The sequence below is a fragment of the Lepisma saccharinum genome, chromosome 8 (assembly GCF_977018435.1).
Source record: "Lepisma saccharinum chromosome 8, izLepSacc3.1, whole genome shotgun sequence".
Classification (NCBI taxonomy): domain Eukaryota; kingdom Metazoa; phylum Arthropoda; class Insecta; order Zygentoma; family Lepismatidae; genus Lepisma; species Lepisma saccharinum.
Window position 1 is genome coordinate 56,212,390 of NC_139236.1, and position 15,111 is coordinate 56,227,500.

General features: G+C 34.6%; 1 protein-coding gene across 1 annotated transcript in view; it reads left to right on the forward strand.

Annotated features, from left to right (window-relative positions):
• htt (huntingtin) overlaps positions 1-15,111 on the forward strand; it is a 146,881-nt gene that overhangs the window by 128,685 nt on the left and 3,085 nt on the right. Inside the window, exons 50-52 of the mRNA XM_083126682.1 lie at positions 3-158; positions 10,231-10,391; positions 14,481-14,568. Coding sequence (XP_082982808.1) covers positions 3-158; positions 10,231-10,391; positions 14,481-14,568 — 405 coding nt within the window. The remainder of the gene's footprint in view (positions 1-2; positions 159-10,230; positions 10,392-14,480; positions 14,569-15,111) is intronic.

The window sequence follows — 15,111 nt, forward strand, 5'->3', positions numbered from 1 at the left end:
AGAAAGGCTACCCTTTTGAGGTGGAACTCCTGTGTGGTGTTCTGCCAACACTGCTGACTGATTTCTTCCCACCATCTGAGATCTTGAATAAAGTCATTGGAGAATTCTTATCCACTCAACAACCGCACCCAAGACTTCTCGCAGATGTGGTTTTCCAGGTATTGTCTGATATATATCTAGTAGATATAAGGTTCAGTAGCATGCATTGTTAGCTTATAGTAACAATGGTAACTTGTTCCAACATGATTCAAGTTTTACAGAACTTTGAATTTGCAAAGCACTTGTGGCACATATTTTATTGGTTTGCTTCGTGGTAAATAATTGTTTGCAGATGAAAGTATATTTTATAGTAGTAAGTAATAGTCACAAATTGACCTCACATTTTATTTTCCAAAAAGCACAGATATTTCATATATCTTCACCTGTTTCATTGAGAGACACAAACACTTGGTATAGCTACAATGTGCTTCCCACTCTTAAATATGCAAATGCAAAACATGATTTTTAGTGGATTTTTAACTGTTCATTTGGTGCATTTATCTGTTGGTATCAGTACACTCCAAGACAATCAAAATGAATAACAATTTTTTTTCTATTAAGAAGAACATACAAGGGTAAGTAACTTTTGTTTTTGTTGGATTTTACCTTTCAATTTATCACACACAAATATGCTTTTTACATGTTTATGTGTTTAATGTAATTCTCATATTTGTGTAGAAGTACCTGTTTCTGTACTTTTGTGAGAAAATGAGTCCTAAATAACTCTGCCTTTCATAAGTAATACATATATGTAAAAAATATGCAGTCCTGACTAGATGCACATGTATTGGGTGATATCAGAGAGTATTCAAACATTTTTAGTCACAGACACTTATGACGGTATCAGAATGAGTACCATCATAATGTGGAAAATAAAATAATTTTATTTCTCGAAATTTACCATTTGAGGTCGTATTTGGAGATTTACATTAGTGAAAAATTAATTTACATCACTTTGGCTTTGTTATAACTGAGATACGTATGTAAACTTCAAACATATAAAATATTTTAATAAATAAGCGATGTAATTTGGTTAGTGAAGTATCACGAAAATTGCCAATTTATGCATAATCACACGTATGTTTGGTTTCAACAGCTTTTATTTGCTCTTTCATTACTATATGGGTGCGAACATGTATTTAAAATGTATTATTAGCATGTACAAACCATTTGAAATTAATTGTGGTCGATTTTCGACAATAACTTACGATTTGCTATAATGAGCGCCTTGAATAGTAATCCTAAAGTTGTGAAGTAATCCTAAAATTGTGAAACATAGCCAACTCACATAAAGGGAAAAATCTAAGTTGTGCGTAAATAACCTTTTTCCCACCAAAATTATAAAACTTAAAGTTACTGAAAAAGGTAAAAAGAAAATACATAAACATGTGATAGAATATTGTAATATCTATTTTATTGTATCTAATTTATTTACATGTGTTCTCATGCATAATATCTGTACAATTCAATAATTGTCATTTGAAAAGTATTCGCAAGTTTGTATTCTGTGCAGAAAGTTGTAACAGTGTGAGTTTGGATACACTGCTTCATCTGAAAGATCAACCTCGACTGACATGGAGTCGCTAAAAGTTTTGGGAAAATGAAATTGGAACAATTTAATTATAACGTGAAGATTCATCGATCCAATGTGATATAGCAGCGCAGATAAGTACAATATTTGCATGTAATACTTGAAATTGCGTCGCAAAGTGCATAAAAGGTCAAAAGGACGTTAAAATAGTGACCCAATGGAATCACGTAAAATGGCAGCCATCTTCGTTTGAAACTGATTATTCAGTTAAGTATTATACGCATGTAGCTACATAAACGAAAGGCCTATTTCAAATTTATGAAAAATTAACTTGCTTGGAATGCGAAAAATCTGTAGAACATTAAAAGACACTTAATTTGTCTTGGTTGGTTCTTCTATACAATCGAGCGTTTAGTGCAAATCGTCTCGTAAAAAAAAAAGGTAAAGTGTTCCCCTGTGCATAGCACCACGCCATGAAGGCATATAGGGGGTGTGGGGGTAACGCCCCACACTTTCTTGATCCGGTCGTGAGTGGGGGTGATGTGATCAGCATCACGCCCCTGACCGCCTTTACCCCCCAGGGTTTCCCCCAGGTACCCATGTTATTCGACGCTGGGTGGGTGCCGGGGCCGCTTCCACCGTTAGAAAAGTTCCCGGATTTGAACCGGCCGGGGATCGAACCCGGGACCTTTAGCATGGTAGTCAGATGCGTTACCGACTGAGCCACCGCGTAGAAAATCTTATAACTTGGAACAATTTTCATATGCATATAAGTTGACTTCAGATCGCGACCAATATGTAAAAGAACTTGAATTACAAAGATGTGATATCGAAATGTAAAATTACACTTGATTATTTGAATGTATGCTTTATATAGTGTATGAACGAATATTTAGTGCTTGTGAAATTTATTTATAATACACTGTTTATTAATAATTAACATGTGGTAATTTCATTATTTCTGCCAAAGTTAACAGAGTTATTTGAAGGTTAAGTTGATATATACAAATATATGGATTGAACTTATGGAAATCTTATGACTTGGAATATGATAACGATTAATTAAACACTTTTAAAAAAATGTATGACCGTGACATTCTGTAAGCCGAGGAAGAGCGTCATACACTTCTCATTACATAAATTTGAAATAGGCCTTTCGTTTATGTAGCTACATGCGCATAATACTTAGCTGAATAATCAGTTTCAAACGAAGATGGCTGCCATTTTGCGTGATTCCATCTGGTCACTATTTTAATGTCCTTTGGACCTTTTATGCACTTTGCGACGCAATTTCAAGTATTACATGCAAATATTGTACTTATCTGTGTTGCTATATCACTTTGGATCGATGAATCTCCACGTTATCATTAAATTGTTCCAATTTCATTTTCCCAAAACTTTTAGCGACTCCCTGCCAGTCCAGGTTGATCTTTCAGATGAAGCAGTGTATCCAAACTCACACTGTTACAACTTTCTGCACAGAATACAAACTTGCGAATACTTTTCAAATGACAATTATTGAATTGTACAGATATTATGCATGAGAACACATGTAAATAAATTAGATACAATAAAATAGATATTACAATATTCTATCACATGTTTATGTATTTTCTTTTTACCTTATATATTTATTCACAGTTATATACTCCTTGATCGACCTGAATATGGGTCATTCTCAAAAAAAGGGGTAGAAACGAGATGATTTCACACACAAAAAAAATGTTTAAAATTTGTAAAAATAATGAAATATTATTAAAGAACCTAATGAAATGAAAAAAAAAAAAATTAAGCAACTGCAAAAAATCTTAGGTTGTTTTAATTGGTTGAGTAAATACATAAAAAATTATGCCATCATAGCACAACCTATGTATGACTTATTGAAGGCTGGTAAGAAATGGCAATGGAATGACCAAGCTTCTACTGCTTTTAAAACACTAAAAGATAAAGTTAGTGAACAAGTACTTTTATCTTTTCCTAATTTTTCACACACTTTTTATGTTCAAACTGATGCATCAATAATAGGTGTTGCAGGATACTGCTATCAGCTGATTGATGGTAGCATCAAACCTCTCGGTTTCGTGAGTAGATTGCTCAGAAGTTATGAAAAATCATATACTTCTACGGAATTGGAAGTTTTAGCCATATTGTTTACTATTGATAAGTTCTGTTCTCTGTTAAAAGGCAGACATTTCATTATCGTAACTGACCACAAAGCACTTACCTGGTTAGAAACGGCACACACATGGAATGCACGTTTAACTCGTTGGTTTGTACAATTACAACAGTATTCCTTCCAGGTTCAATACTGTAAAGGGTCGGAAAATATAATTGCTGATGTTCTAAGTAGAACATTTCCGATGCAAGAAGGCCTCTTGTATCATGTAAATTCTTTGCAATTTAAGGAAATAGTAGAACCTTTCATTGATATAGAAGATTTGATAATAGCCCAAGAAAAGGATGAAAAATTGAAGGAAATTAAGCAGTACCTTTTGCACTCCTCAATTCTTAATAATAATCCAAGAAGTAGGACTTGGAATGAACGTTATCTTCTAAGGGACAATATTTTGTGTGTTAGAGACTTTCATAACGTGCAAAAGATCAGAATTTGTGTTCCAATTACCTTAATAGGTTCAGTATTGAATAAATTTCATGACTTATCGGGACACTTTGGTGCTAGTCGTACACTTTCTAAAATATATAGATACTTCCAATGGAAAGGTATGAAGAAAGATGTACAGCAATATGTAGCGGGCTGTGATTTATGCATTCGCACTAAACCTAATAAGCATCCGTCTAAACATTTAGCCAAAGTACACATTACCGACAAGCCTGGGAAAATATTGTTCATTGATTTGCAAGGTCCATTCACCATGGGTCCTAAACGTGAACGATTCTTATTTACCATATTGGATGCAGCATCCAGGTATTTGGTGGCATATCCAGTGACAAACAGCAATGCTGTTACGGTACTGAATAAATTGTGTCAAGTATATTTTGTTCATCTAGGTATTCCACAAAAAATAATTTCGGATAATGGACCACAGTTTCATTCATGTCTTTTTAATACTAAAATGAAAGAATATGGTGTCAAACTTATGTTTACTCCACCTTACCATCCTTCATCCAACATGGTTGAACGGTATCATTCGGAACTTAACCGTTTAATGAGAGTATTGTGTATAGATAACCATGCAAAATGGCCACAGCAAGTAACCATGGCTTTGCATTGGTTAAACAATACAATCTCCTCACAAACTGGTTTCGCTCCAATAGAATTAAGGTTAAATAAGGAACCTAACCTACATATAGGAAATGTCATGTTTGATGATAGTACACATCAGTCATGGAATGACAAACTGCTTATGGCTCACATTAAAAGTCATGCAACTAGATCCAATAAGTTAAACAAATTGAATAGTAAACACCAAGATAAAATATCAATTTCGTCTGGAAATCTTGTTTTTATTAGAAATAGACAAAGAGATATTGATGATAATCCAATTAAAAAATATTGTTTTCTGTATGAAGGTCCATACTTATGTATAAAAAACTTTGGTGACTCTCGTATATCTGCCTTACGTTGCAGTGATGGGATTCTTCTGGAGAACATTGCTATTGAACATGTAAAATTATGGAAATGTTCAAAAGACAAGAAAATTTCTTGGTTGTACACTTTGCAAAATGCAAGTAGCACACATAACAATGTGGTGCAAAATATACTTGATCAAACAATGCAAGAAAAAAGTGTTATTTCTTCATCTGTCATTACAGATGTGTGTACAGTTTGTTCTTAAAACAAACTTACCATTAGAGAGGTTAGCCTAAGTTGGTAGTATATCTTGTGCATAAAAAAAAAAAAGGAGAAAAAGAAAAAAATATTTTAAGGTTGACGACTCTTGTGGTTGTCCAGTGTTAAATCAGAGTAATAATTTAGATTTAGTTGTTAGGATTTACCTTATGGACAGTGAGATACTTAATAAAATGTAAAACAATTCAGTGCATCAAAGTCACTCTTTAGCAATAGTTGTTGGTTGAATTGTCTTAGCATACAATTTCACATATTTTTGTCCAAAGAACAAGTTACTCAAGTATTAGACTATGACACCTAGGGAATGGTACCAAAAATCCAAATGCTAATTTTAATGTGTATTATTTTGAGTAATTTGATTTCATAAGCTGAATCAAATACTCACATCATGTTGCAAAAGGTAAGCAAAGTGATCCATGAGTTGATCCGAGCTTCTTGCACATGCTGACATGCCATAGAGCATGAAGACTTGGGGTAGGTTCACGTAAAAGGCAATAAGTAAGTCCTATAGTGCCACTCAAGAAACTTAACATAAAAAAAAAAAAAAAAAACTTGGGGTAGGTTCACGTAAAAGGCAATAAGTAGGTCCTATAGTGCCACTCAAGAAACTTAATGTGAAAAGTGTGACAATGTGAATTATTTTAAGAATGTGATTATATTTTATTAGCATAGAATTTTGGATGGTACATTTTCTTCACAAGTTGAAACCTTACTAAAGCAATTTCTTTTTGTTTGGTTGGGTTAGGTGAGTAACACATTATTTGTACTGGGCAAACGAGAAGTATTGAAACGTTAAGATTGACTCCAAGAAATGTTTCGCATACTTGATTGTACCTGGCCATTTCATGTTGTTTGTTTAAATTAGTAACATTTACATCTGGTAAATGGTCATGCTCCTTCAGATGGTAGTGCATACAATTTTCACATTAAGTAAACTCTAAAATACTGATTTAATTTTCAATCGAAAGTTTTCTCACGTCCACAGCAGTGTGAATTTCCTCTCAACAATGTTTTCGTTCATAATAATTAATATGATAAATGTAACACATATGTTGGTAGTGTTCAGTCAAATATAATTTAAATATTTAGTGTACATGTTACATAGTAAACAAGCAAACTTGTGATATGATAACTTTGCAAGTTGTTTATTTCAATATTGTGTCTTTTGTTTGACAACAAATTTAGCATTAACCATATTATAAATGGTGAAGATTGACAAAAAATTAATTGAGCAGTAGCCATATTATGAGTGGTGAAGTTTGTGTGTATTCTGTCATATAAACGATGGATTATAATAATTTTATGTTTTGTTTTTGTTTAACTAAAGTGTTGTTGTATAATTTTTTGTAGCTCACTCTACAAGTAATGATGTAGCTACAAATGTGTCAACGTATTAATCTTTGCTTTTGCTTGTCATTTGACATGTAATATTCGATATGTTATTGAACTTCACTATAACTTTGAAGTTTGAACTTCATATTTAATATGTATTAATATAACATTATACCATGGTCTTCATTAATAGTTCAACTCAGAAACATGTGGAAATTTCTAAATATATATGTTAATACTTCCTATGGTCTATAATTGTGACACAAAATGCATGATAAGTTATGGAAGTTCATTATCACTTTATGATATAGGAAGAAATATATTATGATATAATACTATAGCCCGTATGGGTAATTCAGCTTTCAAGGCTTATGATATAAGCATATGTTAACAATATCCACATAAGTGTATAGTCACATCATGTTGCTTTCGTTAGACTTTTCTGTTTTTGTCGTCTGATTATATCATCTAGTAACTTTAATAATGTATGGTATGACTCTTCTGTTTTTGTTGTCGGATTATGTCATCAAGAGACACAGGCAATATGTCACCAGACGCTTGTAGTAATGGATATTGTGTGTTCGAAAACATGATCTAGCCGTTCTCGTCTAGAGTAACGGGTGTCCTGGAAATACATACTATACATTCACTTAGGTACACATTCACACACTCCAGTTTAGTAATATTTTATTTACCACTACACGACACATCACAGTAACTGATGTTATTATAAGAGTTCACTCATATACACATCCACATGTATATACTCACAGACATTCTGGTCTGATCGTGTTGTGATTTTAACAACATAAAATAACACACTAACATCATGATACCACATGAAGTAACTCATGCATACACTCAGTTGTTCCACTTTAATGATAATATGCTTACAACATCATTACACATCACACTAATAATAAGATTCTCTATGAACTACGGTTTTCATACAACTTTGTATAACATGTTACCATGGTCTGTAAGGATAGTTTGGTACTGAAGGGTTTCAAGAGTTACATATTGATAAAAAAGTACTATGGTGGTATCCTTATAAGGTTTAACCATTTATAAGTAGGGTAAAACTTGTGTTTTTGCTTTCTGATTATCTCATCAAGAGACAAGGACAGTGTATTGACAGATGATTTTGATAGCATGTTTCTGTGTACGAGATCCTCCTTGTCTGTTATAACATGTATTACAGGGAAGCACCCTACGCTGACTGATGATGCATGAAGAAATTTACTTATATACACACCATTATACTTGTAAAAAACAACACACACCATACTAACTAATGACACAGGGAGAAGTTTGCTTAAGACACACTCAGGTTTACCAAAATGGAGATACTATAATTATAGCAACACAACACTTCACACACTGAAAGATATTATTGTTTCTTACCAAATATCGAATTATCTTGTATTGTTACTATGTTCTTTTAATTATCTTGATTTATTTGAAGTAACAGATCTTATTATGATCTCAAGTGTTGATACAAGTTTATAAAATTGTAAATTATAGTTTGGCGTGGGTAAGCCCATTGGGCGCCAGTATGACGGTATCAGAATGAGTACCATCATAATGTGGAAAATAAAATAATTTTATTTCTCGAAATTTACCATTTGAGGTCGTATTTGGAGATTTACATTAGTGAAAAATTAATTTACATCACTTTGGCTTTGTTATAACTGAGATACGTATGTAAACTTCAAACATATAAAATATTTTAATAAATAAGCGATGTAATTTGGTTAGTGAAGTATCACGAAAATTGCCAATTTATGCATAATCACACGTATGTTTGGTTTCAACAGCTTTTATTTGCTCTTTCATTACTATATGGGTGCGAACATGTATTTAAAATGTATTATTAGCATGTACAAACCATTTGAAATTAATTGTGGTCGATTTTCGACAATAACTTACGATTTGCTATAATGAGCGCCTTGAATAGTAATCCTAAAGTTGTGAAGTAATCCTAAAATTGTGAAACATAGCCAACTCACATAAAGGGAAAAATCTAAGTTGTGCGTAAATAACCTTTTTCCCACCAAAATTATAAAACTTAAAGTTACTGAAAAAGGTAAAAAGAAAATACATAAACATGTGATAGAATATTGTAATATCTATTTTATTGTATCTAATTTATTTACATGTGTTCTCATGCATAATATCTGTACAATTCAATAATTGTCATTTGAAAAGTATTCGCAAGTTTGTATTCTGTGCAGAAAGTTGTAACAGTGTGAGTTTGGATACACTGCTTCATCTGAAAGATCAACCTCGACTGGCATGGAGTCGCTAAAAGTTTTGGGAAAATGAAATTGGAACAATTTAATTATAACGTGAAGATTCATCGATCCAATGTGATATAGCAGCGCAGATAAGTACAATATTTGCATGTAATACTTGAAATTGCGTCGCAAAGTGCATAAAAGGTCAAAAGGACGTTAAAATAGTGACCCAATGGAATCACGTAAAATGGCAGCCATCTTCGTTTGAAACTGATTATTCAGTTAAGTATTATACGCATGTAGCTACATAAACGAAAGGCCTATTTCAAATTTATGAAAAATTAACTTGCTTGGAATGCGAAAAATCTGTAGAACATTAAAAGACACTTAATTTGTCTTGGTTGGTTCTTCTATACAATCGAGCGTTTAGTGCAAATCGTCTCGTAGAAAATCTTATAACTTGGAACAATTTTCATATGCATATAAGTTGACTTCAGATCGCGACCAATATGTAAAAGAACTTGAATTACAAAGATGTGATATTGAAATGTAAAATTACACTTGATTATTTGAATGTATCCTTTATATAGTGTATGAACGAATATTTAGTGCTTGTGAAATTTATTTATAATACACTGTTTGTTAATAATTAACATGTGGTAATTTCATTATTTCTGCCAAAGTTAACAGAGTTATTTGAAGGTTAAGTTGATATATACAAATATATGGATTGAACTTATGGAAATCTTATGACTTGGAATATGATAACGATTAATTAAACACTTTTAAAAAAATGTATGACCGTGACATTCTGTAAGCCGAGGAAGAGCGTCATACACTTCTCATTACAATTGTGAAATTCAGGTATTCTGTCAAGATATCTTTCCAGATTCCTGTTATTATGGAAGGATGTAACTTACTAGTTTCTTAATGTACAGAAATGCCCAAATGTTGGTTCAGAGTATGTGCAGAATGCATAAAATAGGACATGCTACTTGCATAAATTAGTATTAGGTCATCCTAATATTAATTCCTGGTGCCTACATTGTTGTTGTTTTTTTTTCTTTGTTTGTTACACATTTCTGTCAAGCAAGTAATATTTTTAATAACTGTTTTTCTATTGACTATACTTTTTCAATTGCTTAATATTTCTCAAGAGAGAAGAATACAATGAAATTAATGTCAGTTACTAAAAACAAGTTCTTCATAATATTATTTGTTTTTTGACTGTGGTTACATTGACAATTTGCAAAGACTTAATGGTGTTTGTTTTATTACAGGTGTTTGACCAGGCATGCCAGCAGTCACAGCTTTCTCTGTTACAAGATTGGGTTGTAGATAGCCTTTCGAATTTCACTCAGTGTTCACCTGTGGGAATGGCAATGTGGTACCTTATGTGCTTCTTCATTAGTGCATCCACAAATCCATGGCTGCGAGCTATGTATCCTTTTTAATAGGTAAAACATCTCTACGTAGAAATAGGAACAACAAATAATTAGTAGGACTGAGCTGATACCACTTTTAACTACACTAGTGTCCAAAATTAAAGCAACAAACAGAAATCCTTTCCTCGTGTGTTTTTTTTTTTTTGATAAATTTTCCACGTTTAACCTGTTGCTATCGTGATTTTTTTTTTTGTTGATAAATCCTGGCACATTAAGGTTAGTTTATTTTCTATCTTAAACCGGTTGTCTATGACATCATAAATATTACTATCACCTGATCGTATTATGTGGTCAAATGGACACATAGGAAAGAATTTCAGTTTGTTTCTTTAATTTTGGACATTAGTATAGCAGCGTTGCCAATACTCTTGCTGATATCAATGTATGAAAATTGTAACTATTAAAATTAGTTTAGAATATTTATAAATTTTAATATACATGGTTTCCATTGAAACTATACCATAGCAACCTACTATTTTGCTATAAAATATTCATAATTTCACATGAAATAATTATTAAATCACAAAATCCATTTCTTCCTAAAATATTGTTGCAATTTTTTTTAAAATATGCATTTTGTATAATTTCCAGGATATTTAGACTGAAAAAATGTCGTGTGACACATTTGTAGACTTGTGATCAAATTTCAGCAGATACTGTCACACTGATACCACTGGTATTCACTTAGTTCTGAAAATTGACATTTAATTGTTTGTAAGTTTGTAATATATTAATTATTTAGTGTTCTTCTGAGTTTATTTTGTTTTCTTAATACACAACTGATCTATCGCTCTCTTGTGTCTTGAGTTACATTATCTGAACCTGAAACTCACTCTGATGACTTCTTGTTAAAGGTCACTGCTTTAACAGATGATTAAATCTCTTTCAAGGGTTTTCTTTTGTGCACAGTGTTATCTGCATTGAAAGAAAATATTGAAGCTGCCTCCAGTGTTTTCTCTTGTGTTCAGGGTCATATACATTGACAGAAGATTCAACTCCACCATGCACATTCAGTTGTGTTCAGCATTAGCTGTCTTGACAGTAGACTGAAGCTCTTTGAAATGCCTTCCTTTGTGTGCCAGGTCAGCTCTCTTGTCCATGTCCAAAGGCTGCAGTTTCTTGAAGAACATTTATTTGCGTGCAGAAGCAGTTGACAGAAAACTGAAGCGCCTTCAAGCATTTTTGTTGTGTGCAGGATCAACTGCATTGACAGAATACTGAAGCTCCAAGCATATTCATTTGTGTACATGTGCAGCTGCCATGACAACAGACTGCAGATTTCTTGACACATTCATTTTGTGCAGGGTCAGTTGACTCGATAGAAGACTGAAGCTCTGCCAACCATCTTTCTTGTTATGCAGAGTTCTCCTAACAGTAGACTTAAGCTCCTTGATGCACATCCATTTGTTTGCATAGTCATCTGCCTTGATAGAAAAAACAAACTGTTTTAAGTGCCCTCTTTATTTGTGTGCAGGTTCAACTTGACTGAAGAGCTTATGCTCCTTTAATGACCTGCATTGGTGTACAGGGACAGCTGTCTTGACAGAAGACTGAAGCACTTTAATCTGCATGGAGAACCAATTGCCTTGACTGAAGATTGAAGCTTCTTGAAACACCTTCAGTTGTGTAGATGGTCAACTGCCATGACAGAAGACAAATGCTGCTTGAAGCACCTTCAATTGTGTGCAGGGTCAACTCCATTGACAGAAGACTAAAGTTGATTAAAGCATCCTGTTGTTGAGAACAGTCAACTGTTATGACAGAAGGCTGAAGCTCATTAAATTGCGTGTAGGGTCAACTGTCATGACAGAAAACTATAGATGCTTGTAGCACCCTCTGTTGGTGTGAACTGTCAGTTGCCATGTCAAAAGACTGAAGCTCCTTCAAGCACCTTCAATTGTCTGCAGGGTCAACTGCCTTGACAGAAAACTAAAGCTGCATGAAAAACACCCTCTGTTGTTGTGAACAGTCAACTGCCATGACAGAAGACAAACTACATCAAGCACCTTCAATTGTGTGCAGAGTCAACTCCCATGACAGAAAACTATAGCTGCTTGAAGCACCCGCTGTTGTGCACTGTCAAATGCCATGACAGAAGACTGAGGCTCCTTTAATTGTGTGCAGGGTCAACTGCCTTGACAGAAGAGTGAAGCTCCTTCATGCACCTGCAATTGTGTGCAGGGTCAACTGCCTTGATAGAAAACTATACCTGTTTGAAGTATCCTCTGTTGTTGTGAACCATCAACTGCCATGACAGAAGACTGAAGTTCCTTCAAATACCTTCAATTGTGTGCAATGTCAACTGCCTTGACAGAAGACAAATGCTACTTGAAACACCCTCTGTTGTGAAGAGTCAACTGCCATTACAGAAGACCGAAGCTCCTTCAATCACCTTCAATTGTGTGCAGGGTCAACTGCCATGACAGAAGACTGAAACTCCTTCAAGCACCTTCAATTGTGTGCAGAGTCAACTGCCTTGACAGAAGACTAAAGCTGCTTAAAGCACCCTCTGTTGGTGTGAACAGTCAACTGCCATAACAGAAGACTGGAGCTCCGTCAAGCAACTTCAATTGTGTGCAGGGTCAGCTGCCTTGACAAAAGACTAAAGCTGCTTAAAGCACCCTCTGTTGGTGTGAACAGTCAACTGCCATAACAGAAGACTGGAGCTCCATCAAGCACCTTCAATTGTGTGCAGGGTCAGCTGCCTTGTCAGAAGACAAATGCTACTTGAAGTACCCTCTGTTGTGAAGAGTCCACTGCCATTACAGAAGACTGAAGCACCTTCAATTATGTGCAGGGTCAACTGCCATGACAGAAGACTGAAGCTCCTACAATTGTGTGGAGAGTTAACTGCCTTGACAGAAGACTAAAGCTGCTTAAAGCACCCTCTGTTGTTGTGAACAGTCAACTGCCATAACAGAAGACTGGAGCTCCGGCAAGCACCTTCAATTGTGTGCAGGGTCAGCTGCCTTGACAGAAGACAAATGCTACTTAAAGCACCCTCTGTTGTTGTGAAGAGTCAACTGACATTACAGAAGACTGAAGCTCCTTCAATTGTGAGCAGGGTCAACTGTCATAACAGAAGACTGAAGCTTCTTCAAGCAACTTCAATTGTGTGCAGGGCCAACTGCCTTGATAGAAGTTTAAAGCTGCTTGTAGCACCCTCTGTTATTGTAAACAGTCAACTGCCTTGACAGAATACTGAAAGTCCTTCAAGCAACTGCAATTGTGTGCAGGGTCAACTGCCAAGACAGAAAATTATACCTGCTTGAAGCACCCTCTGTTGTGAACCATCAACTGCCATTACAGAAGACTGAAGCTCCCTCAAGCACCTTCAATTGTGTGCAGGGTCAACTGCCTGACAGAAGACAAATGCTACTTTGAAGCGCACCCTCTGTTGTGAAGATTCAACTGCCATGACAGAAGACTGATATTCCTACAAGCACCTTCAATTGTGTGCAGGGTCAGCTGCCTTGACAGAAGAGAAATGTTACTTGAAGCACCCTCTGTTGTGAAGAGTCAACTGCCATTACAGAAGACTGAAGCTCCTTCAATTGTGTGCAGGGTCAACTGCCTTGACAGAAGACTAAAGCTGCTTAAAGCACCCTCTGTTGTTGTGAACACTACCATGACAGAAGACTGGAGCTCCTTCAAGCACCTTCAGTTATGTGCAGGGTCAACTGCCTTGACAGGGGACTAAAGCTACTTGAAGCACCCTCTGTTGTGAATAGTCTATTGCCATGACAGAAGACTGAAACTCCTTCAAGCATCTTCAATTGTGTGCAGGGTCAGCTGCTTTGACAGATGACTGAAGCTCTTTGAACCACCTTCAATTGTGGCCAGGATCAGCCACCTTAACCGAAGACTAAAGCTAAGGTTCTGTATCATTTTTTAACTGAATTTACTACAGTAACAGATTGATAGCAGGTGTCTATACCCAACAATTTAGACTATATATCTGCGTATTCGATGACGTGTATTTCACATTAACATATTGTTATTGACACTAGTGTTATGAAAAGTGAAAAGAGCTTCTTTTAAAATCTAAGCTTGAAATATTATTATATTTTCCTTAATAACACTAGCTTTCCTCATGTCCAGTCACGGATTGGAAGATGTGAATATGAAGACCGCAAGTTACTTTGTATTGCAGCATCTGACTTCTACAATCAGGTAAGTTACGTATGGATCCTAGTTCTGCATTATGAATAAAAGAAGCAGTATCTTAATCCTAAAATATTAAAGGTTTGATCTGTTCCATGTATCATAAAGTAGGAAATTTTGGTCAAGTAAAAATGTGAGAAGATGTGCATCATAGTTGTTACTATCATTATACAGTTTCATTCTACACTATCTGTGGCACTATTTTTACCATTTGTCTCAGAAAATAAGAATTATAAAAATGAAACTGTACTGCTGCTACTACTACCATAAGCAGACATCTATTTGCATGTGTGATATGGAACATTCATCACAAAGATGTTTGTAGATATTTTATTCATTACACTATTAATTGCCGACCTCTGTGTCAGAGTGTTTAGCACGATGTGCTTTGACACCAGAGATCGTGGGTTTCAATTCCAATCTGGGCATGTGTTTTCTGTGTAAGTGTCCTTTCGTCAATGAATGAATGAATGAATTAAACTTGCAATAAACTTTAGTAGAAAGGGATATCTTAAGGTTATCAGAATTGTATAACTAGAAATAATTTAAATA